At 49.0% G+C, this 24,709-nt stretch overlaps 1 protein-coding gene across 1 annotated transcript in view; it reads right to left on the reverse strand.

The window, feature by feature from the left end:
- Positions 1–24,037: 24,037 nt before the first annotated feature.
- The window catches only part of BLK (BLK proto-oncogene, Src family tyrosine kinase), a 46,623-nt gene continuing 45,951 nt past the window's right edge, over positions 24,038–24,709 (reverse strand). Inside the window, exon 13 of the mRNA XM_083857399.1 lies at positions 24,038–24,279. Within this exon, the coding sequence (XP_083713525.1) occupies positions 24,071–24,279 (209 nt within the window). The 3' untranslated portion in view covers positions 24,038–24,070. The remainder of the gene's footprint in view (positions 24,280–24,709) is intronic.

Raw genomic sequence — 24,709 nt, forward strand, 5'->3', positions numbered from 1 at the left:
TTAGGAGTCAGGTCTTTGGAAGCTCAGCTGCTTTTTGGGGAGCTCATCAGCAGGTTGGCCAAGGCAAAGGCCAGTGGCAAAGACTTTGATGTTATTGATGTGGGTCTGTGCCAGTGAGAGTTCCTGGCCCCGTTTCCATGACTGGGGGAAAGACAAGAATCCTCAGGGAGTGATCCCTGTTCTGAAGCTTTCCCACTCTTTTCAGAAAATGAAGGTGAAAAACAAGACACACTCATACGCCCCAGATAAATTAGTTCCCCCAAATACAGATTCTGGAGTGATTTTTTTTTATTATCATTTCTCTCTGTAAATAGAAAGGAACAAACCACAGAATAATCAAGGTTGGAAATTACCTGCAACATCCCCAAGTTCAACCTTTCACCCATCACCACTATGCCCCCTGAATCATGTCATGAAGTGCTACGTCTGCTTGTTATTTGAACATTTCCAGAGATGGTGACTCCACCACTTCCCTGTGCAGCCTGTTCCAATGCTTAACCTCTCTTTCAGTGAAGAAATTATTCCTGATGACCAACTTGAACATCTCCTGGCACATCTTGAGGCTTTTCCCCTTGCCTTCTCTCTTGTTCCCTGGGAGAAGAGTACAAATCTCAGAATGTAGAAAGGAAAGATGAAAACATCGTTATTTTTTTACCTTTATAACACCCTGACTCTTCTCCTGTCATGTCTAACCTGGCCACGTGGCTGAAACCAGAAGGATCATCTCTCAGTGGATGCTGGGATAGTTAGTTTGGGGTTAGACACCGAGAAAACCACATTGTTGCTTTGGAAAAGATCCTGAGAAATGAGAAAGAGTGTGGAAAAAGGGCTACAGACTTTATCTGAAGAGTGAAGAGGAAACCTTGGCATGGCAGGCTCAGAAAGCTTGGTCTGGTTGGCTTATCAGAAAAGGAGATGGAGAAGTGACTGGAGAAGAACTTCTTGGGGAGAAAAATGCCTGATGGAAAAAATGTCTTTAATCTAGCAAAAAATGGCCTTCCATGGCTGCAAAGCAGAGCCAAACCAGCCAGCCTTGTGGTTGCTGCAATGGGAAATTAATCACTTGGTTAACCCAAGTTCTTTGTCCTTGGATGTCTTTAAACTGGGAGCAGATGCAATGTTTCCTGGAGGCAATGTTTCAGTCAGGTGCAAGCTGCTGAGTTACAGGCAGGAGCTGCATCTGAATATCACACTCACAGTGCTGGAATGAGATGGGATGAGCTCTGATGGATGGAGATTCCAGCTGGATTTGCTTCAGCATGTTTGGAAGGGCTGCAATGGGAGATCTGGCACCCCCTTGCTTGCTGGTTTATGAGAGTTATGAGTTATTTCTTCCTGGTTTGAGGACAGGGCCCTTAGTCCTGTCCCAGAGCTTCTGACTGGGGTAAGGAAATGGCTCAGCAAATCAAAGTGATGGGGAAACAACAGTGAGAATCACAAAATCATCAGGGTTGGAAGAGACTTTCAATCCAGTCCAATTAGAATTTCCACTTGGAAATCTTGGAGTAGTCCAGGAAGTGTTTCTGCTTACGAAGACAGGCTGGGAGAGCTGAGGGTGTTCTGCCTGAAGAAGAAAAGGCTCCAGAGAGAGACCTCAGAGCCCCTTCCAGTGCCTAAAGGGGCTGCGGGAGAGCTGGAGAGGGATTTGGAATGAGGATCTGCAAGACAGGACAAGGGGAAATGGCTTCCCACTCCCAGAAGTCAGGGTTAGGTGGGATATTGGAATTCTTCCTTGTGAGGGTGAGGACGCCCTGGCACAGGTTTCACAGAGAAGCTGTGGCTGCCCCTGGATCCCTGGAAGTATCCAAGGCCAGGCTGGATGGGGCTTGGAGCAACCTGGGATGGTGGGAGGTGTCCCTGCCCATGGTCAGGGGTTTGGAAATAGGTGACATGTAATAGGTGACATATTTCCAACCCAAATAATTCTCTCACTCTGTTTTTTTGCACTTTTCTGCTGGTGTTTTACACTCTTTTTTCCTTCTGTGTGTGCAGGTCATAAGCAGACAGGGAGGCTGTTGGATTTAGTACTTCAAAGGGTACTTTAGTACTCTTAAAAATGCAATTGTCCTTTCTTTAATACTTATCCTGTTCTTCCTTTTTTTTTTTTTTTTTTTTTTGTTTGTTTGTTTGTTTGTTTGTAAATTGTTTTTCTGGGGGTTTGGGGTTTTGTTGTTGTTTGTTTGTTGATGTGTTTGTTTGTTTGGGGTTTTTTTTTGGTGTTGGTTGGGGTTTTTTTTTTCTTTTTCAAGGCATATTTCACTCCCAGCTGCCTCCTTATCAATGTTCAGTTTTGTCACTGGGCAGGAGTTACAGAAGAGACTTTCAACAAATATGTTGCTTGAAAAATGCTATTCCTGAGCTCTGCCTGCCATTCTGAGCAGGAATCTCTGCTGGGGAGAGACACCAGCAGCTAAAAAGGGTCTAAAAACCCCATTTAGACCATAGGCTGCAACATGTGAGCATCAAGAGGGCAACTTCAGTGAATTTTGAGCAAATCTTCAGCAGTGGAGGAATAAAGAGTGAACAGGACTCAAGGATATTGTGACAGGTAGGTGACCTTGTAAAACTCAGCCAGTCCAAACACTGGATCAAAGCTCCATAACCTTTCCTCCCTGTGCAGCCTGTTCTTGTAAACCACTGGTGATGGAGACACTGTTCTTCCTCTCTCCTCTCTCCCTAGACAGGGAAATGAGGGACATATCACACTTACCCCATGCCTTATCTAGAACTGAACACTCCATGTCCTTCAGCTGCTCCTCACTGTCTGTGTTTTTCACTCTTCTCCTCATCCTTGTTGATGTTTCCTGAGTTTCTCCCACTTCCTCCTTTAGTTCCATGTGGTGCCCAAGCTGGAGCTGTGCTGGACCTGCTCGATCCCAGGTTTTGGATGAGTTTATGCATCTCAGTGTGGAATAAAAGCCCTTTGCTCCAGCTGATGGATGCTCAGCCTCTGATCTGCAATGCAGATCCCCTTCTGCTCCTCCTCTGCTGCCCTGTGGTTGGTCACCATCAATCCCATCCTATTGCATGCAGAATTTCTTTCCTAAATCCACATTTTCCCCACAAAATTTTGTTCGTGGAGATTACCCTGTACTCTTAGAAACATTCCGCTCCCAGGAGTTTTTTACACCAATATGGGAATACTCTGTTCCCTTCTGGCCACGTTTTCCACACTCCCACAGGTGATAATCCAAACCTTTTGGAAGTCAGACCAGTCCCATCCATATGAGGTGGAGGTGGGCTCCCAACCCTCTGGGGCATCAAGGATTTTGTGCCCTGTGTACACAGCCCTCGGCCTGGCAGGGAGGGGCTGCAGCCTCTTGCATAGAGAGAGGCCCTAATACCTTTCATTGCATGGCAGGAGAGGAGGAAAAAAAATCCCCTTTCCATTCATTCTGAGCAGGTTTTCCAGCCCCTCCCGTCTTGACCCTGATTGCTTATCAGCCGGGATATGTTTATCCTAAATCTTTCTTTTCTCCTTTTTCGTGTCTCCCCCTCCACCTCTCCCTTTCCTGCTTTTTCTCCCACTGTTTCTTCTCTCCCAGCTGCCCACATGCACACACACACCCCCTTCCCAAGGCCAGGGCTGAGCTTGCAGAGGAGTGAAGCTTCAGACTAAACTTTAATTTGCACGCTGCCTCTCTCAAGGGCACCTGGCGTTTTTTCGGCTGTTGTTCACCGCAGGACTGGAAGGTTCTGGTTTGTGCCACTGTCGGTCGAGACAGCACCAGCGTAATTACAGCATGTTCCCTCCCTGTGGAATTCAGGAGAGACCAGCTCCTTTTATAGCCTGGCCAGAGCCCCTCTGAGGGGCTGCTCTTGTGCCTCTTTTATACCCTCTGTCCCCAGGATTGGTGTGAAAGTGCTTCAGCATTGACCTCAAGCCCTGCAGGTCCTTTAAGTGGTTCCTAGAAAACCCTCCTGGCACTTTGCCCACGGGGTACAGTCACAGCTCTGCCCTGGGAGGGCTGTGCTGGTGCTGGCCTGCCTCTCTGCAAAGTCCCTGCTGCTGCAGACACTATTCAGGGACCAGGGACCTTTAAAAATTCACATTATGGCTTAGAGACATGGTTTATTGCTGGGCTTGGCAGTGCTGTGTTCGTGGTTGGATTCAGTCTTAGAGTGCTTTTCCAACCTGAATGGTTCTATGATTCTCTGTAGTGTGAACTGCCCAGCTGTGCACATCTCTTGTTTCCAGGAGCTCTTTTCCTACCACTTCCTAGAGAATCCAGGAGCCCTTTTCCTCAGCAGAGGTTCTGCCCATCCAGGGCTGAGGTAAGGATGCAGATCAGGAGCCACACTCCCTGCAATGATCTCCTGCCAGAGCAGTGGTGCTGGTGGGGAAGAGGCAAGGGGTGGGGTGAGAAGAGAAATCCTGCAGTTTTGGTGTCTGGGAAGTGCTTGTGCTGTGGGAAATCTGGGCCTTTTTGGTATCCTGGTGGTGGACAACAATGTCTGGCCAGGAGGATTAAACAGGGACAAGGGAAGACATCATTCCATGCTGCTCTCCCAGCTTTTTGAACCCAACTTTCAGCCTAAATCACATGGAAATATCAAAGCAGAAATGAACCATCTTCTCTCTGTGGGCCTGTGACTTCCATTCTGATGGACCTGTGATTTCCACTCTGTTTCTGTCTCTGGGAGCCCATCCTCTGGTTGTCCCCACACATCCCAGCCTCCTGCTGTTTCTCCACACTCCCAACCATTGGATAATAAAGTCAAATGAATGCAACTCCTTCCCCACAGATATTTCACAAGGGGGATTGCCCTTTCTATGAAGTCCTTCCTGCTCCTTCTGTAAGGACAGCGCGTTTCTGTGAAGTCATCCTGGAGCGTTTCTCTTAGATTGCAAAATCGAGATGTTGCAAAATCCCTGAAGACTCTGGGAGACTGAGACAGGATGGAAATTGAAGAGTTTATTCTCCTGAATTGCTTGGGTATTTTGGCTTTCCTCATCCCAAGGTCCATGAAGTGGGGACAGTGTATCTTAGGGTTGTCCAGGGTGTGTGTTGTTACCCGAGTGGGACAGATTTAGCTGTCCACTGGGTAGAGTGTTGGTCTGGGAAGTGAGGTGGCATTTAAACTCTCCTCCTTGAGTGTCTCATCATGCTTCTCCCCAGCTGTGAGACAGAGGCAGTGCAAGAGTGGGATGAAGAGAGCTCCGTGTTATCATGACTAACAAGTGGGTTTCTAATCTTGGGGATGAGATGATCTTTTCTGTCACAGGACACAGCTCCACTAACAAATAAAACGATGCCAAATGCAGACACTGGAACTTGACTGTCTCTGTCGTTGACACAATGCTTGGCACAGTTTTGGCCCCAGCCAGCTACTGCCACTCTAAATCTGCACAGGGCAGAGCACAGGGATGCTGCTCCACCCAGAAAAAATCCTGCTGGAACATTCGATCTTTTGGGGTGTCCTGTATGAACCCCCTCTGGGTGCAGGGAGCATGTGGCCAAGCACAGCTGAGCCTGTTGATGCATCACTCCTCTTGTGCTGCTTCTTAAACCCTTTACATAAACATTTGCAAGTGGCCAGGGTTGGGAAAGAGCCCATGAGCAGATAGGGCTCTGCTCTGACTCTGTGCGGCTGCTCAGATGTTTTTGCCCTGCTTTTCCTGCAGATGGGCTTAGACCATGGCAGAGGTCAAACCAGCACGGGATATCTTTAAAAAGCCCAGAGCTGAACCAGATAGCTCTCCCCAAAAGCCTTTTTTGCCAATTGTTTTTTCCATTGCTGCCATGCTCAGGTCATGCCAGAGTTTCTGCTTGCAGCATGTGCAAACATGCAGCGGTTGCATGACAAAAAAAATTGCAAAGAATAAAGAACTACAGAAAATAAAGGCCAGATTGCACAGGGTAGTCCTTGTTTATCTTGCACTGGGACTTGCAAGGTTGCAGAGATCCTCAGGCTGAGCTTGGATGGGGAGGAGATGTCCATTAGCTCCATCTCCTTGATTTTCCATGTGGAGCTTTCCCCCCAGTTTGCCACCCGTGTCCCCCCTGCCCCCCGTCCCATTAGGACCCAGCGGGCTGTCGGAAGCGTAATGGAAGGAGAGAGCTTTCATCCATCACAGACCTTGAAGAGTTCAGCGAGGCAGAGCCATCACAGAGGAGAAACATTCCTCGGCGAATCCCCTCTTGTCTCTCGGGTGGGAAGGGGGAGGAGGAGGGAGAGATAAGGCCGAACTAATTTGTCTTTTTTAATTGGCTCAGAATACTTGAACGAAAGCTGGTTTGTTATCCTTGGCTTTGCTCTGGCAGGCGTCCAGGATGTAGGGCAGGGCTGGAGGCTTCTGAAGAGTTAACCTCTTCTAAATATCCTATTAGGATCCTCTCCATTTAGTGTAAGGACGATGTAAGCACAGTCAGAGTGGGAGGGCCTCTTTGGCTTTCTTTTTTCTCTTTTTCTGGTGGAAACTCAACTTTGGAAGGGACACTGGGACACGCAGAGCAGCAAAGGCCTGAGGGTGAGAGTCTGCTGGTCAAATTTTGCTGTCTGCACTGTAAACATCCAGAGCTGAGCTAATCACCCCCAGCTCACTTTGCAGCCAGTGAAGAGAGACACGCACTTTCTGAGGGACAGTTGAGTCATACTAAGGCAAGATCTGAAAGAGGTCAAACAATTCAGGCCTGGAGTGACTGGAAAGGGAGAATAGAATGGTTTGGGTTGGAATCATAGGATCACAGAATGGGTTGGGATGGAAGGGACCTCAAAAACCATCTAGTTCCAACTCCAAGGCATTTTTTCTCAGGATGTTGACATTCATCCAGTGTCACAGAGATGTGACAACAGATCTGTTGGGAGGCCTGTGCAGGTCTTGGAGAGCAGCTGGAGGATGGGGGCATCTAAAATAGCACTTCATATCAATGGGCAGTGGATCAATCTGATAAAGTCACCATGGATGACTTGGGCTCTGGGTGTCTGGCCTTAGCTGATCACAATCATTGTACACAGAGCTATGAAAAATCAAGGAATCTCATAGAATGATCTGAGTTGGAAGGGACCTTAAAAATCATCCATTCCAATCCCCCTGCCATAAATGGGGACACCTTCCACTAGAGCAGGTTAAGAAGTGGCACCAAAGTCAGGCTTGGGGTCAGATTGAGTGGCCATCCACGATTTCTGTTGAGTGACCTGTTTGTTGTAAAAGAGAGATCACCGAATCCCTTAAAACAAACTCAAAGGCATATTTACAAGATTGTTTAGGCACGAACTCCACCTTCATCAGTCTTTGTGGTCATGATGTCTGACAGACAAAGTGGTAAAACTCCCTTCCTTGAAGGGTCCCAACTGTACCTTTCATGAAGATGGATGATGTGGGCCAGGCTGGTCCATGGGGCTTGGAGAAACCTGGGATAGTGGAAGGTGTCCCTACCCATGGCAGGGAGTTGGAGCAAGATGAGCTTTAAAGTCCCTTCCAACCCAAACCATTCAATGATTTTATGTGTATGGAGCTGAGTTCAGGACAGTGCTGGCGGATCTTAGAAAAACCCTGGGCTTTTCCAGGGCTCCTCACACATCCAGCTGAGGTCTGGCTAAGAGGCATTCCCAGAAAACCAGTGATGCCACAAGTTTTGGCTTCCTCCCGTGCTTAGAGGGGTGGATCCTTTTTTTTTTGCAGATGGTTGCAGTCGCAGGTCAAGGCCTGTGCCCTCCACATGTCTGGGAGCATCAGATTTGCTTTGGTCTCTGACAGCATTACTGCAAAATAATTTCTCCCTTTGAGCAGGGGAAGAGGCGAGAGGCAGAGCCCAGCAGCTCTGACAGACAGTTTGCAAGGTCCAAGGGTTAATTCTGCGCTCTGTTATAAATTTCCCTTTGTAGAGCTGCCAGGCCTAATTGATTTAGGAGCCAAATTCCCATTTCTCAAAGAAGACCCTATCTGGACTTGTAAAAAGTGGAGCTTGCTTTCAACCCCAAAGCAGGAGAGTTAATGTACCCTCTACATATTCTCTGCCATCTTAAATCATGTTAATTAACAATGTCATTTAATTCATAGAAATGCCTGATTCCTTCTTTTTTCAGAATCCCATTTTTTTTTTCAGAATCCCATCAAAACCCATCATGTGGTCAGTTTAGTTGCATTCCTCAGCCTTATGGAAAGGAAAACTAACTTGTAGGGGGGTTGTTTGTACAAATAAAAGCCTACAAAGTGAAAAAGGAAAAAATGTCCTGGAGAAACAATCCAAGACTGGAGTGGTACAGCCAGGACTGTGTTTGCCAGGGCTGGAAATCCCTGCTCCCGTTTTCATTGATGGAATCTCCTGGAGTTCACCCCATGTGACCCAAGCAATGCCATCACAAACCAGTCCCAGTCCCAGTCCCTGGGTTTTGATTTTCCCTGAGGTTTTAATCAGCTCCTTTGACAGATGCAGGCACAGAGGGGGTGGCCCTGCAGCCAAAACTTCTGTGGGTGCCCTCAGGAATGGGTTTTGTTCCAAAAGTCTCAAGGTTCCTGGGGTAAGTCCCATCCCATAGCCCCAAACAAGGATCAAAGAACCCCAGGAGTGAAGGGGCTCCTTGAGGGCATCTCCCCTCTCCTCCTGCCCCAAAACAGTCAGTACCCCCAAAACACTCTGAACAATGCTGAGTTTCTCCTGGCAGTTTCTCCTTCCCACACTTCCCTGTCCTTGCCCTTCTTTTACCTCTCCTGAAGGAATGTCACTCCTCAAGTGTCTCTGCAGACTAACCAATTTCACTGCTCCCTCCTTAATCCGACTTTCCTGCTCCTTTAGTCATTCTCTTGGCATTTTTTTGGGCTGTCCCCAGTCTGACCCCTCTTTCCCTTGAAGCCTGGAGGGGGGCCCAGTGCTCCAGCTGAGACCTTCCCAGCACCAAGGAGATAACTCCAGAGCTGACTTCAAAGATAATGCCGTAACTCCACGGAGCTTCCCAAAGGCTCAGACACTTCCCAGCTTCCCAGAGGTTGGGAAGAGGAGTTCCCATTGTGAAAGGAGTCTGGGGAAAGCAGATCTAAGCCACGTTTTGGTGTCCACATCCACCTGGCCAAGCCTGGGGCTTTGCTGCTGAGGGGAGAGAGGAGCTGTGGTGGCTCCATCAATACTGGGGTGGGATTTGGTTGCCACAGGGATGTCTGAGGTCATTTTAGTCTGAGGTCCTGCTGCCATTTGGCCTTTTGTTGATGTCTCAGGTGCTTTCAGGCTTTCCCAGTGCCTCTTTGGCCAACTAAATTGTTTCTAAGGGCATAAAGGGAATATAAAGGGAATTTAGACATCCAGATCACTGACCTGGGGAAATTTATTAGCCTTAATCCACAACTGAGTCCTGACTTGGCATGCCAAGTCTCACGGCCTCCCTTGCTGTTTCACATCTCCCTTCTCCATTCCCCTCACTTCTCCCTGTGTAAAGGCTCCCCTTTCCCTGCTGGGTGGAGGCATTGCAGGACCCCTTCCCTCTCCACCCCTGAGCATCCCCTGGGAGCAGAGCACTGAAACACCTTAGAGGGGCCCCAACACTTGAGATTTGAGCCTTCTACAGAGGAAAGGGATGATAAAACACCTTTTCTCAACTCCCTTCACACCACTGAGCTTTGCCTGGGAGAGGAGGTGTCTCCTCTTGCCTGGGGATGTGCTAGAGGCTGAGCAGAGCCCATTCCTCCATGGAAAACCCCCCTTCCCTTTTCCATGGCTCTCAGAGCAGGGCACCCCCAGCCCTGGGAGGGCTCTGACAGTAACCATGCCACAGGGGCTGTCAGTCAGAGCAACGTTGGGCAGTGTCAGCCACAGTTCGCCGTAATCTCCCGGCGGGAGTGCGGTGCCAGAAGTGACAGCTACCTTTATCCACATCCCAGGGATATAAACAATATCCTGAAATAATGACAGGGGGAGCATAAGCATCAATATCCTTCAGCTGCTTCTCCCCCCTCTCTCTCTCTCCACCCCGGAGTAGGTTCCTGAAAAGCCTCGTTTCCTAATACCTGGGGTTTCTTTGCTTATTAACCTTATCTGCTGGAGCAAAGTACCTCGGTGAAAGATATTTTTTGGTGACGTTTTTTTTCGGAATGTTTTTGTAATCCTTGCATTTATAGGCAAAGACAAGGAGATCAAAGCTGCCCAGGGTTTATAAAGCATGTCAGGCTGAAAGTTTGACATCAATTAGAGTGATATACACGTTGTCCAGATTTATGAGAAAACACTGATTTGGCCCCATCCCCTGCCCTCAAATCAGTGAGACTCTTTGCAGTGACTTGCATCTCTTTTCAGGGCCTGCTGATGAGTGATCAGGGATCTGTGACCCAGTGCCCAGTGGTTCTTCCCAGCTGGAATCCTGCATGCACTGAGTTGGCCAGACTCATCTGCTTCTCTTCCCTCTGCCCATGGCACTGCAGTGGCAGCAGTCAGAAATTATTAATTTGAAACATTTTTTGAAGGGAAAAGGGGGATACAGGACTGAGAATTTAGTTTTCCTCTTAATGCTTTTCTGCTTAATACTTTTTTTTGTGGTGTGTCTTCTTATTCTTTCTTTTGCAGTAGAAATGACTGTCACCAGAAGGAATGGCTGAAAAATGTAAATCCTTCATGGTTTGGTTGCAAATGGTCACATTCCCTCTAGAAAAGCAACTGAGGGATTTCCTAATGAGAGAGGTTTGAGTCCCCATCCCTACCGTGTCCCAGGGTGGACACCCCTCTTTGGGAATGGTGCAGGGGAGCCTCATGGTTGAGCTGTTCAGGAGATCTTTAAGTTCACAGCCCCTCTTAGGCTCAGGAAAAAGAAACTGAAATCCTCTGGTTCCTAGAAAGGGACTATGACCTTCCCCTCAGCCCTCTTGCTGACAGTGGCCGAGTCTGTAACAAAAAATAAGTGACTTGTAGAGCGTGAAGGTAACAGAGGGAGGGAAGGCTGTGCCTTTCATCTTCAGGCTGCTCCCCTGCACAGGTGGCTGTGCTGCCTTTGCTCTTGCCTTGGTGCAGTGACATGGTGGGGATGGAGCAGGAGTCTGATTTATAGACATAGACTCCTTCTCTTGTGATCTTCTGGGATTTGTGCAAAGAGTCATGGAATAGTTTAGATTGGAAGGAACATTTAATGGTCCGCTAGTCCACTCTCCCTGCAGTAAACAGGGACAAATTCCACTATCCCAGATTGCTCCAAGCCCATTTTGGACACTTCCAGGGATCCAGGGGCAGCCACAACTTCACTGAGCAGCCTGTGCCAGGGCCTCACCACCCTCACTGTAAAAAAAATTCTTCCTTATATCTAGTCAAAATATATCCTCCTTTAGTTTAAAATTATCATTCCTTGTCACAACAAACCCTACTAAAATTTCATCAACACTTGTGCCAGGTGATTGTGATTAGTATTCCCTAACTTGCAGGAACATATTGAAAAAATATTTTTGGTGCTCAACTGTGAGTTTCCCAGCTCCCCTGCCTTTGGTAATTTGGTACACGGAGGAGATCTGAAATGTCGGGAGAAAGTCAGCTCCCTCCAGCTGGAGGAAGTCCCTAGATATGGATTTGGAAGCAATGGATCTGTCTATGTATCTGTTGTGCAGATTTCATTTACTTCTGGTGTCTGGAGAGGCAGCAAATCCCACAAAATCATTTACCTCTGCATGGCTGGATTAAATATGAAAGCAATCCTGAATATCTGAGAGCCTAAAAAAAGGTTGTGGATCTAAAAATGGCCAAAGCGAAGGCAGGGTGGGGGATGAAGATAATAAATGCAAATTGGAGAGTTTATCCCTAAATTAGACCTCGCTTCCCTCTCATTTCCCCTGCTGCCTTTCAGATATCCTCCCAGTGTTTCCTGGCAGTCCCTCTGCATTTTTAACATCCAAATTCTCCTCGTTTACCCCAGCGTTCACTGCTCTTCCTGTGCCTTGTGACCGAGGGTTGATTGCAATGGACGTTGTTCCTCCCGAGCAAACCAGGAACTGATGGTCCCTTTAACCCTCCTGGAGCACAGAAATCCTCCCAAACCAAGGAATTCTCCCAAAGCACTTGTAGCAACTTGAAATGGAGTTTGCTGGGTGGAAGGAACAGGAGGTGAAAATTTCTGCAGGGATTTTTGGTATTTCCTTTTTGTCACAAGTTGTTCTCTGCCACAGTCGTGTAGTGAGCACAGAAACTGCCACCAGGATTTTCCATTTCCTCCAAGTGCTGCAAGGATCCTCTCAAATCTCAAGGCTCCTACACATCTCAGCACCTCCTCCAGATCAGACTCCAGGCTAAGGATAAGATTTAATCATTTACTGCTTTTTGCATGGAAAATATCTCAGCAAAGCTGTTTTTCAGCCCCTTTTTGCTCATGGTGGCTGTCGAATGTGTCCTGTGATGGTCACTGGAGGTGTCACCCAGACACTCAGAAGACCCTGGAAGGATTCAGCTCATGTTAAAGCAGAAACCTCCATCCAGCTGAATTGCTCTCCAAGCTTCACTGACTCTGGAGCCTGGGGACTACAATGAATTCAGATGCCTAAAAACATCTTTGATCATTTCTCGGAATCCTTTGGCTCTGATGCTGAGTGGTGCCATTTATTTGGGAAGGGGAGATGTGCAGTGACATCTGTGCTGTCCAACAAGGCCCATTCATGTGACCCAGCCTGTCTCCTGATCATCCTTTGGAGGAGCTCTCTGAAAATTCCTGGCATGGCAGCTTTTGTGTCTCAGCAGCAAAGGACGCTTGAAAATGGACCAGAATCAATATTTATGGACCAAAGAGCTGATGTGGAAGTGTCCAGTAGAGCTATTTTTGGCTGAAATGAATGAGGAATCCCTATGGGACCACATTTTATGGCCTTTTCCTGATCTCTGGAGCTATTTAGGACCTCAAGGTGTGCAGGTTTTCTCAAAAGACAACCAGTAGTTTCTGCAGACCGTAGTGGCTCAGCATTTCCCACCTTGGTTTTTTGCAGTGGGACTAATGTTGTTTCAGTGAACTGAGCTGAGTGATCCAATTCACCAGGGAAAGAAATATGAGTTACAACCCCTCCTGAAGAGATGTTCAAAGGTTGTCTTTAGTTGTGGTGCAGCCACATCCTTTATTTCTTATTCTGGGCCAAACCTGAAATGACCTTGAGTGCTTGCCCTGCTCATTTGTTCCAGATTTTCAGAGAATTTCATCTTCTCCAAGCTGTGCTATTCAGTCCATGCCTGCACTGGCTCCTGGTTTACAAAGCCATAATGAGCAGGTTCAGTCTGGGAAAGGCACCAGAAACTGGGACCCCTCTTGCAAAGAGCTGCTTGTGGAAAAAGGTGCCAACCAGAGAGAGAAATGCTCTGGTGTTCCCTGTTGTCTATATGGCAGTGGGATGCAGAGATAGAGGTTTAGCTCTCCTGTCTGCAATGATTCCTCCTATGATTGCAGTGGGAAAGAAATGGGAAGCCATGAAAATAATTAGAAAAAAGGCTGAGATAATTGGCATTGTTCAGTCATTTTGAAACTCAGGACAAAATGCATTGAAGTTTTCTCCGTTTTTGTTTTGTTGGGGTTTTTTTCGGCTGAACTTGCCAAATTTGGCCTGAACTTGCAAAGAGACTTCATCTGCCAAAACCTGCATTTTTGAGTGAATTAATGATGGTCATGAAAAATTTCAGCCAGCTGAGACAAAACCCAGAGCTGTCTTGAAGAGATAAAGTTAAAATGGTGCAAAAGTCTTTCCAGACAAGCCTTTATGGTGAGCTCCTTGAAGGAATGCATGTACCTAACTCCCTCTCAAATGATGAAGAGTCACTACTTAATTCTTGGATGACTTTGGCCCTTCATGCTTAGATGGTGATGGCTGTTCTTGACAGCATAAGGGACTGAACCAACAGCTACTGAAAGCAAAAAAGCAGAGTTCACACTAATTCCATTCACCCCATCCAAGGATTTGCACAGATTTCCCTACAGGACTGTGAGACCAGGATTGGTACAGGATTGGATCTGATTCTTCTTCATCTGAGCAAATTCCTGCCCTTGGCATGTTTCAAGCCCACTTTGCTTTAGCTTTAGCAGTAAAATGCAGATTCTATTGAAAAATGCCAGTGACTGTCTCTACTCTTTGGCCTTGTTTCATTTTCAAATCAAAGAACAGCCTCAGCATCCTCCCTCATCCTCCCTTTTATTTCCCTCTTGGCAAAAAATAAAGGCGTATATTTTCCCTGGGATGCTGGTATCTCTGCCCAGAACATGCCATGACATTATTTTTAACTGTGTTTTCTCTTCTTTGCTTTACTTTATGGAAGAGCCTTGGAAGCCTCTCTTTTCTTTTTTCTTCATCTGCACCCACATCTGCTTTGCCCTTTCCTTCCCTTCCTCGCTGCTGCTGATAAAACACCTTGGTCTGATTCCAGCAAAATGCCAAATGTACTGTGCAGGGAGCTGGGCAGAAATACCTCTGCTGATTAAATCACTCTTTTTAAATAGCCTGAGCTGTTCATGTCAACCCTGGTGCCAAACAGTTTCTTGCCTACCCCAAATCTCCTGAGCAGCAGCAGATCAGTGGCAGCCAACCTCTCTTGTTCTTGGCTCGTGCTGAGAAAAGGCAGCTAAAAACCAGACAGATATGGAGATGTCTCCTGAAACAACAGGAGGTGGTGAAGGAGCAGCAACAAAATTTCTGGGCAGTCTGGACTTTGTACTTCACCCAAATTCTGTTTGATTTCTTGCTGGGTGTGGGGTGAGTGCTGTGTGAAGAGCCTTAGAGGTCTGACTATTGTGGTGTGTTTGTAGGTGAGTTTGGACCTTCCCTCTGCTGGATGCACAGGGCACTGAGGGGTTTTGGGAGGCTCAGATTTGTCTTGGTGACCACCAAGGTCCTGCCACATAAAAAAAACCCCATGTGTAAAGAATACAGAGAATATATAAAATGAAAAAAAAGGTAAAAACCAAAATGGCATCACCTTATCTTTGAGATCATGTGGCACTTCCTGGTGCTGAGTTTTCCTCTCAGAGACATGGGGCAAAGGGGCTGCCCTGCTCATGGATGGCTGAGCTTCCAGGAGTTCCAATGCTCCTGTTCAGATAGGGAGAAGGGAGGAATTGATTTCATCTTGCTGGGCACTCTGGACCTTGCAGATGTTGGACTTCAGAGAAAAGGCTAAAGGAGGAAAGGCATGAGGAGGAGACCTGACCTCCTGTGGGTTGGCTGTGCTCAGTGGATGACCACAGAGGAAGAAACATTCTCTGACTCAGAACGGATTTCCCTCTAAGATGAAAAATACTTTTTCCCCCACTGTCCATATTGGTGGACTACCAGGACAGCAGGAAAGGCTGAAACACTGTCCCTGTGCATGGTGGGTGCAGGTTCCAGGGCAGTTCTACATCTCATCTCCAGGGCATTCCAGGGCTTTGGTATTTTCTTGTCCTCATTTGGGTCCTGGCCATTAGCACTAGCAAATGATTGGGCCTGTGGACCAGGGAAAATCTTGGTTCCATGGGGTCAAAGTCATTGTGGATTCATAATCCAGGTGAAAACAGTGTGGATGTTTTCATGGGTTGGGTAGAAAACCCAATTTTACACCAGCAAGACTTTTTAAATAACACACCGGGGCTTTGTCAGGGATGACCCTGTGTCTGAGGGGAGGAGGAGAACAGAATCTAAAAAATACCCCATGGGAACTCCTCAGCTTGCAGCTGGGGGTTATCTACCTCTTTCTGTTGAAGCATCACCCCAAAGCCTGGACCTGGAGAGGACCCTGGAGCATCCAACCCCCTTATTCCACACTCTGCCAGCTCAGCCCTGGCCTGTCCTTCCCGTTCCCAGGCAGGAGTCAAGGTCTCCGTGGCAGCGCAGCCTGACGCAGGCGGCTCCCCCGTGACGCTCCCGCTGCAGGGACAGAACATTCCCCACGGGTGCCCGGGGGGACAGGGCAGGGACAGTCACCTTGAGCGGCTCCGGGGCGAGCAGGGTTGTTTTTCCATCTTGGAGGAGGAGGAGGAGGAGGAGGAGTGAGGCTGACATCAGGGATTTCGTGGGAGATTGTGTTGGAAGTAGCCGGCACAGCTGGGTTCCGTCCCGTGGCCTTCACCTGCTGCTTTGGAAAAAGGGAAGGGGAGATGTGGTTGCAGAGCTGTTTGATTTCTCCTGCTTTCAGGTTTTGTTTTGTCCCCTAGATAGAAGGTCCTGCAACATGGGTTGGGTCCATCCTATTAAGCTTTCTTTGCCTTCAGAAAAAGATGGCCAGGCTCATAATGATAATTGGGAATTTGGGAATGGTGTCTGGCTCATAAAATCCTCCAAACTATGCCCAGGACTCTCCTGGGTCAGTGCTACCCAGGCCAAGCCAGACCTGTGCCAGGATAAGCAGGATGGAGTGTTGGGAGATGGAGCTTTAAAGGGGTTTTTCCATGTTTCTAGGAAAGACAGAGCAATGGGGTTATCCCCTTTCCTTCCATCCATTTTTTGAGTTCCTCCTGCTTCAGAACAAACATTGGTTGGGCATTTCCCCTGCAATGAATTATCCTGGTCCAAGTGAGACAAGGCCAAGAGAACCCCTCTGAGTAAAACACAGTCCATCCCCAGGGCTCAGGCTTTCCTTACTTGTGTACAAGGAGCTGAGGGGGGGAAGCTGGAGAGGGGTTTGGGACAAGGGGTGGAGGGACAGAACAAGGGAGAATGGCTTCCCCCTGCCAGAGGGCAGGAATGGATGGGATATTGGGAAGGAATTCCTCCCTGTGAGGATGGTGAGGCCCTGGCACAGGTTTCCCAGAGAAGCTGTGGCTGCCCCTGGATCCCTTAAAGTGTCCAAGGCCAGGTTGGACAGAGATTGGAGCAACCTGGGATAGTGGAATAAGTTGATCTTTATGATCTCTTCCAACCCAAAGCATTCAAGTATTCTATGAAACTGGAGGTGAATTTAGATCACCACTGTAGCAGGTGGGTGCTGCTTTGCTCCCAACAAATGGCTTCACATTTTCATGTCACACCTTGGGGCTGGGATCTTGTTGGTCCATGCCAAAGGCTCTGCAGTGCTCCACTGTCCCACTCTTCTTGGGTCAGATCCATAAGAGACAAAGCAAGGCAATATTATAGACACACCAAAGCAAGGCAATAATATAGAAACACCATCAGAGCTTCTGTAGCACCACACACTCAAACTGTTCACACAAAGCCCACACACACCCCAGGGCTTCCACCCTGCAGCCTTCCCTGACTCCCCAACCCACTTTATCCAACACTCAGCCACAGCCTGTGCCTCTCTGAGCAATTTTGGCTCTGAGCAGCCAAAGTGGGAGTGAGTAGAAGGCAGGGGGCTGGCAGGGAGGGGGGGAGGGTGTAAATTGCTCACGGAGGATGCTATCATGTCAAACGCACTGTTTACAAGCTGCTGCCAGGTTATTGAAGATCAGAGAGTGGCTGGCTCTAAACACAGCTACTCCTGGAGTGCAGCGTGTCGGGCTGGTTGATACATGTCCCCCCGCTGCCCTTGGGGTGACCTCTGGGACCCTGGAGTTATCAGGGGGAAGCGACCATGCGGTGGGGCTGGAGGACCACCTACAGTGAGAGAGGAGCTGTGGGGAGATGCTGCACAGCCCAAAGGGGAGGAGATCTGGAGATACAGAGGGCTCCTGGCCCGTATAGAGAACCTATAGGAGCATCTGAACACCTGGGATAAACATTTGCCAGCCCACGGTTGGCAGAGGTGACTTTTTTCCCAGTCTGACCTGTTGGGTTGATTGACATCCTCTGTGGTGTTGGCCCATGGAGAGAAGTGGCTCTGTTCACCAAAGGTGGTGATTTCAGGCAAATTTGTGTTTATTGGATGTGTCTGTAGTATTAAATTCAACACAGACAGGAATCTGATCATCTGCACTGCTAAACTCTTTACCTGTTCCTCCTAGAAACTATTAGAAATCCAAACAATCCCTGGGCATCAGACTAAAGACAGCACACATCAAGAAACAGCTCCCAAAATATATTTTGGATCTGTCCACACTGTTTTGGAGGCTGAGAGTGTTTAATAGCATGGACATGGCCAGAGCAGACCAACTGGCCTCAGGACCAGGGGAAAGAATTGATATTATTTTTGTTTATGAGCACAGCTGTACTGAGTAGGTGCCAAAGTTTAGGGCACTGGAAAGTCAACACCAGACAGAGCAGCCCTGACAGTGTTTGTCCTGCCAAAGGAAGGCCCCTGAGGTCATTGTTTGAAGATGACAAAGTCCAGTGAAGGTGTCCCTATCCAGGGAGGCTGGAACTGGATGGTCTTTAAGACGTCTTCCAACCCAAACCATTCTGTGATTCTGTGATTTTATGGGAGTTGGTCAGATGCAGATGGGAGAGGCAAGGTGTGACATTAATTTCTGGTCTCCTGGAAGAGATAGGCCAGTTTGATCTGGAGGTTTGATCTGCATGAGAAAACAGGGGTAAGGCCTCCCATATTTAGGCTGGAAAAGCCCTCTGGGATCATCAGATGCAACCATCCCTCAGCACTGCCAAGGCCACCATTCATCTGTATCCCCAAGTGCCACATCCACAGGTGCTTTCATCCCTCCAGGGATGGTGATTCAGCCACTACCCTGGGCAGGCTGTTACGTCATTTCCAGCAGTGCCCTCATTCCCATGGTTTTAACTCCCATTTCTGATCATGATCCTGAGCACCCCCAGGTGCAATGGGATGACCACAGAAAACTCCCACCACCCTGCCACAGCTGCCTTTCCACCATCTCCCCCCTGTGGCTTCAGCCTACCCTTAAAAGAAAAGAGGAAAGATGAGATCAGAAAGGAATTTCATGTGAGGATGAGTTAAATACACATTTGAAAGGCTGAGGGGAATCTCCTGCTATCACAGGGAAAATGATGGCCAGGAAAATGTCTGGCTCTGGTACAACCAGGGTGGCATTTGGCATTTAGAAGATAGTGGCTCCAGGGAGATGTTCCTTCCTCCTGCTTTGCTGGCAGAGACCTGTAGCTCAGGTTTAAGGTGAAAGAACAAGCTGGCTACGAATCCTTTTCTTGTGACCACGAGGATGGCAAGGCCATCCTCATCTCCAAGGGGAGCCAGAGCTGGATCTCCTGCTGCCAGCTCCCAGGATCATGAGCAGGCCAGAGCAGCTGGTCATCCTTCTCTCCAACCCTGGATAAACTGCTCATTTTAGCTGGGACTGACCTTGGACAGATTGAGGTGGGATGGAAACCCTGGAGAAAAGTCTGGAAGCAACCTAGAAAAGGAGAACACATGGCAGGTCACAGCCTCTCTGCAGTGGTGGGCAATCCCAAATGTCACAGGGAAGGGCCCAGCACGAGTCCTGGGAGAGCAGAACAAGGAAATCAGTGATTTAGAGACTTTCCAAGCCAGGGATGGTGCTGTAACACCTGGCTCAGCCCCCTGAGGGATGAGCAATCCTCCAGAAACAGTCCCAGTCCTCTGCCTGCAACCCAACACAAACTTCTTTGAGGCAGCCTGAGTGACTAAGGAAAATGCTTTCCTCGAATCCTGTTATCCCTGTCAGGTTTTCCTGGCTGCTGGCAGAGATGGAATTTTGCCCTGAGCAGCCAGTGGGGATAGAGAGGACTTCCCTTGGACTGATTTGCTTTGTTGTGCAGGTTCTGTCTCTGCTTCCCACCAGGAACACATCAGTGCTCTCTGCCACCCTCACAGCCTGGCTGTGACACGCAGACCCAGCTTCTCCTTGGTTTGGGGTGCTCAGAGATGGCCAAAAATGCTTTTCAGAGCCAGCCTGGAGTGTCCCCACCCTTGGGGATGCTCTGAACCAAGACTCCTCAGAGAAGCAAGCCCGGTGAATTCTCTCTTGGCATTTGACTACTGAGCAGCCTGGCCAGGGAGGGGAAAAAGTGGTCATTGTTCTCTTTGGTGGAGCAGCTCGGAGACCAGAGCTCAGCCTGGCAGGACATTGATGCCCTTGTTTGCTCTGTAGTGTTTGCCAGGGAATATTTACCCCGCTATGTGTGGGTGGAGGTAAAGCAGAGCAAGGTGAAGACTCCTCACCCAGGCAGCCTCGGTTTGCAGTGCCAGCAAGGCAAGCTCCAGGCAGCCGGTCCTGCACAGAGCAGGTGGAGACTCTTTGAACCTTCCTTTGTCCCCTTGGGAGAGATCCTGAGCTCCTGGAATGTGGCAGTGTTGCATGTGGGTGAGCTGTTCCTGCCAGTGCTGTCCTGCTCTAAATGAGAGACCAGCACTGAAATAAAATTCCATTTCCCAGGACATGGGACAATGGCTTTAAGTTGAAGGCGGATAGATTTAGATTAGGTATTAGGAAGAAGTTGTGGCTGCCCCATCCCTAGAAATGTCCAAGGACAGGTTGGATGAGGCTTGGAGAAACCTGGGATGGTGGAAAATGTCCCTGCCCATCAAGATTTACTTTAAGGTTCCTTCTATCCCAAAGCATTCTGTGATTCCATGGCTCTGTGACATGACTTTGAAGCTTGCTTTGCCCCAACTGACCAAACCCATGCAGCAGCTCCAGGATCCAGCTGCAGATGGAGTGTGTGCTGTACTGAATCTTTTATTAGACATGAGAAAATCCACACTGCTGGCAGTGCCTGGGTTCTGAGGAAAGCTGGAGCTCACACCACACCAGACAGACAGCAGAAAAACCACCCGGTGCTGCAGCTCCCCACAGCCCTGCCCTCTCACTGGTTTTCCTTTGCTCTCCCTCCCTCTCCCACCTCTCTCCCCTCAGCACCTGCTGATTTTTCCATGCCTGTCTCCCCTGCTGGCTCTGCCTCCAAGTTTCCACATTGCCAAGAGGTCACAGTGCACAGCTATTGCCCAGAAAAGGTGTTTCACTGCAGCCATGGGGTATTTCTACATCTGCAAGGTGAAGAACTGAGAAATACCACAAAAACCTTCTCTCCAAAGCCTCAAACCACTTGTCAACAGGGTGTTAAAGACAACAAACTCTGCACATGACCAGATATTAACCACAGAGATGAAATTTCAGACAGAAGATGGAGATGCAGTTGCAGGAACATGGCTGCAAGGGAAAGCAGAGACCAATAGTGGAGGACTGAATCTTTCAGTGTGAGAATTGGGAAGACCATTCCAGTGGCACCCAAGGAAGAAATGAAAGGATTATCTTGGATATTATGCAGGACACACATCCCTTGATAAACTTTTTAATCCTTGTCTGGGCCATTCAGGGGTTCATGCTCTGTCTGTGGCAGGAATTGACTCATATTTTGTAAAATATCTTTGCACATCCCAACAAGTTCTTCTTGGGTAGGTTGAATTTGAGTGCCTGGATCCCTTTCATCACCTTTCTCCTGCTCCAAGACTCCCCTGTGCGCCTCAGGCTGGAGCTCACCCATGTGCAGAGACACCTCTTGGGCTGCCAGGTTGGTATGGGGACAAAAGGATTCTTGCAGAGCTTTCTGATGGCACTGGAGACCTCCTGGGCTGGAGGTGACAGAGCACAGCACTCCACTCCTTACCTGGGCCTGTTACTGCTCTCCCTGATGTCCGTGCTCAGGAGGGCAGGTCCTTTTCTGTCCAGCTGTGGTGGAGGAGCTGCAGGGCCCATTTCCCAGCAGTTTTGGTGGGTGTTTTGTAAAACTGTGGATGTTTTGTAAAACTGTGGCTGCTCATAGAGCTCACACTCTCCCTCCATCCCCTGGAGAGGCTCAGCTTGGTGGCACAGCCCCAGCCCACTCCCCAAAGCAAGAAAAGAGTTTCCAGTGGCTTCATGGAGAATATTTTGGAGCCAGGTCTGCCTCAGGGAATATATTTAACATGTTTGTTCAGCAGGAACAAAAAGGACCATGGTGTCCAGTGCAGAGGAAGCTCAGCTCACAGCCTCTTGTTATGTTCACCCTGAGCTTGGCCACGTGCTGCAACTGGCCATAAAAATATCCATTTCCTTTCTAATTTGAGCTACAACACTTGACACTTTGGCCTTGGGTGATAATGCAATGTACAAGTGCTCAGCAGACACCCTGCAGCCTTTCTTCCTGCTTTGCTCCAGCACAAATAATCCACAGTTTTCACTTCAATAAAATATTAACAGCCAAGGAGGCAAATAGCTTTCATCTGTATTTATTTCCTGACTATCATCTCATTAACAGGAATCTGCTGGTTCTGCACGGAGCTCCTGGGATCTGGGAGAGGATAAGCTGGAGTTCAAGCAAGGGGAAAGACTTTTCCTTCAACTCCAGTGAAGTTATTGAATAAATGGCTTTTCTTCCCTGTGGTTTAAAATGGGCTTTGTGTAATTATAGCAGATGTAACTTGTCCCTTGGGAACCACAAAGGAACTGGACCGAGCCTGATTAATCTTAAATTATTTCTAGGACTTACTAGCCTGGAGTTCACAGGGTTCAGGTTCTGAGGATGGAGATCTTTTCCACAGCCCAAGGTTTCTCATCCAACTCCAGTGCAGCCCTAGAGGGGTGTAGATCTCCCATAGACCTCCATCCACCATCCCTATGGAAAAATCCCAGACACATTAGGGTTTCTAGATCCATTTCTGAGACTGGGTCATCTCAGCCATCTCAGTCTGGGGGATCATTTATTGTTGTTAAAACCTCCTTTCCCCCTCAGGGGGACAACTCCTTCTTCTCCCAGGCTCTTGTGCAGTAGTGGCACGTACAGGTAATTCTGTGTCATGTCTTGGGCTTGGTTGTTTGTTCTTTCTGATACACATGACACAGAATCATGGAATGGTTTAAGGTTGCAAGGGATCTTAAGGATCATCTCATTCTAAGCCCCCTGCCATGGGCAGGGACCCCTCCCACTATCCCAGGCTGCTCCAAGCCCTGTCCAACCTGGCCTTGGACACTTCCAGGGATCCAGGAGTTCCTCAACTCCTCTGGGCAACCTGTGCAAGTGTTTTTTAAGCCCTCATTCTAAAAAAAAAAAAAAAATTCCTTATATCTGGTCTAAATCTACCCTATTTTAGTTAAAAAACATCACCTCTTGTTACATCCCAACAGCTCCTGGTAAAAAGTCTGTCCTCACCTTTCTTACAAACCCCATTTGAATATTTTAAGCTCTACCAGAGATTTCTCTTTCCATCTCTGCTCGTTCTTTCCCACAACACCCCTTTCCCACTGTGAAATGCACCCTCTACAGCTGGACTCAAAATCTACATCATGGAGAAGAGAAGAGCAGATGAAACACCCCGGGGAGATGGTTCTGGACTGTCCCCCTGTGCCCCAGCCTGGAGCTCACCCTGTGCTCCTCACACTCCTGCCCTGTGCCATCTGTGCCCTCTTTTTTTCCCCTCCACTGCTCAGCCCAGTGAAATTCCTGACTCAGACCAGCCTGAAGCCTCTTGTGGGGATTTTCCCGGGCTGGAGATTCACCAAAAAAAACAGGGAAATGGCATTTGAACCCTCTCAGCGATGGGTGCAGAGCGGGACCTGCAGTGATGTTGCACCAGGAGCTTGTGCAGCGAAAGCTCAGCCAAGCGAGGAAGTGTTTTATTTCTGAAGTTGTTTTTTTTAAACATGTTTTTTTACTCCCCAAGAGCCGCCCAGATTCGCTGGGAAGGAGAGACATCTCGTGGCCATACTACGAACATCTCTGCTCCTCGAGCATCCCTCCATTCCCTCCTCGAGCATCCCTCCATCCCTCCCCGGGTACCACCCCAGCATCACCCCCGGCCTCTCCCTTCTCCTCCAGGGAAGGACAGACGGGCTCACTCACATCCTGACGCCTCAATAAAAAAACGGGAAATCCTCGTGTTCAGTTGTTTTATTACTGACTTGAGGCAGAGGGGGCATCACCCGGCGGGAACACTCCAGAGCTGGTGTGGCCCAAGGACAGGACACGCTCCCACCCCTGCCCGCGGCACGGAGGGGGTGCAGCATCCCCAGCGGAGCGGGGCAGAGATTCTTCACCCCCACAGCACCGCCCTTTCTTCCCGGAGCTGCATTTGGGGGGCTGAGAGTTTTTTTCTCTGTCCAGGTGGGTTTTCTGTCCTTGGTGCCGCAGGTGGGTTCAGCCCTATGAGCTGCGCCATCTCTCATCCACCTCTTCAATCTCTGCGACAACCACAGAGCCGGCAGCATCCTCCCCTTTCATGTCCCTCATGTCCATCCTCATTCCCCGTTTCCAAGCGCTGGACGGGAGGAAGGGAAACACCCGCCCCGAGTCACTCCCGGCTGGTGGCTCGTCCTGCAGCGCTGTCCCTCTCCGGGAGCTGGCGGGGCTGCGGCTCTACTGCTGCGGCTCGGGCTCGTATTGCTTCTCCGTGTTGGTGTAGAAGTCCTCGAGCACCGACTGCAGGTACTCGAAGGTGGGGCGCTCCTCGGGGTTGCTGCGCCAGCATTTGAGGATGACCCCGTAGAGCTCCCCGGGACACGACTCCGGGCAGGGCATGCGGTATCCCCGCTCCAAATTGCGAATCACCTCGGGGTTGGTCATCCCTGCAGGGGAACAAAACCAGGCAGGAGTTATTCTGCACCCAGAGTGGTCAGTGGGGCCAGCGGTTCCCTCCCAGGCAGGGCTGGAGGGGCTGTAGTGGTTCCCATGTCTGGGAATCATCCCTTTCCTCAGGGTTTTGCTTCCCCTCCATCCCTCTGTCCTCTCCCTGATTTCCCTCTCTAAGTTTGGCTTTGCATAGGGATGACTGGGGGAAGGAAAGACAGCTTGAAGGGACTCGTGTGACAAGAGGGACATTGAGGGGCTGGAGTGTGTCCAGGGAAGGGAATGGAGCACCAGGAGAGGCTGAGGGAGCTGGGAAAGGGGCTCAGCCTGGAGGAAAGGAGGCTCAGGGGGGACCTTGTGGCTCTGCACAACCCCATGACAGGAGGGGACAGCTGGGGGATGTCGGGCTCTGCTCCCAGTGAACAAGAG

Source organism: Zosterops lateralis (assembly GCF_965231275.1).
Source record: "Zosterops lateralis genome assembly, chromosome: 3".
Lineage (NCBI taxonomy): Eukaryota > Metazoa > Chordata > Aves > Passeriformes > Zosteropidae > Zosterops > Zosterops lateralis.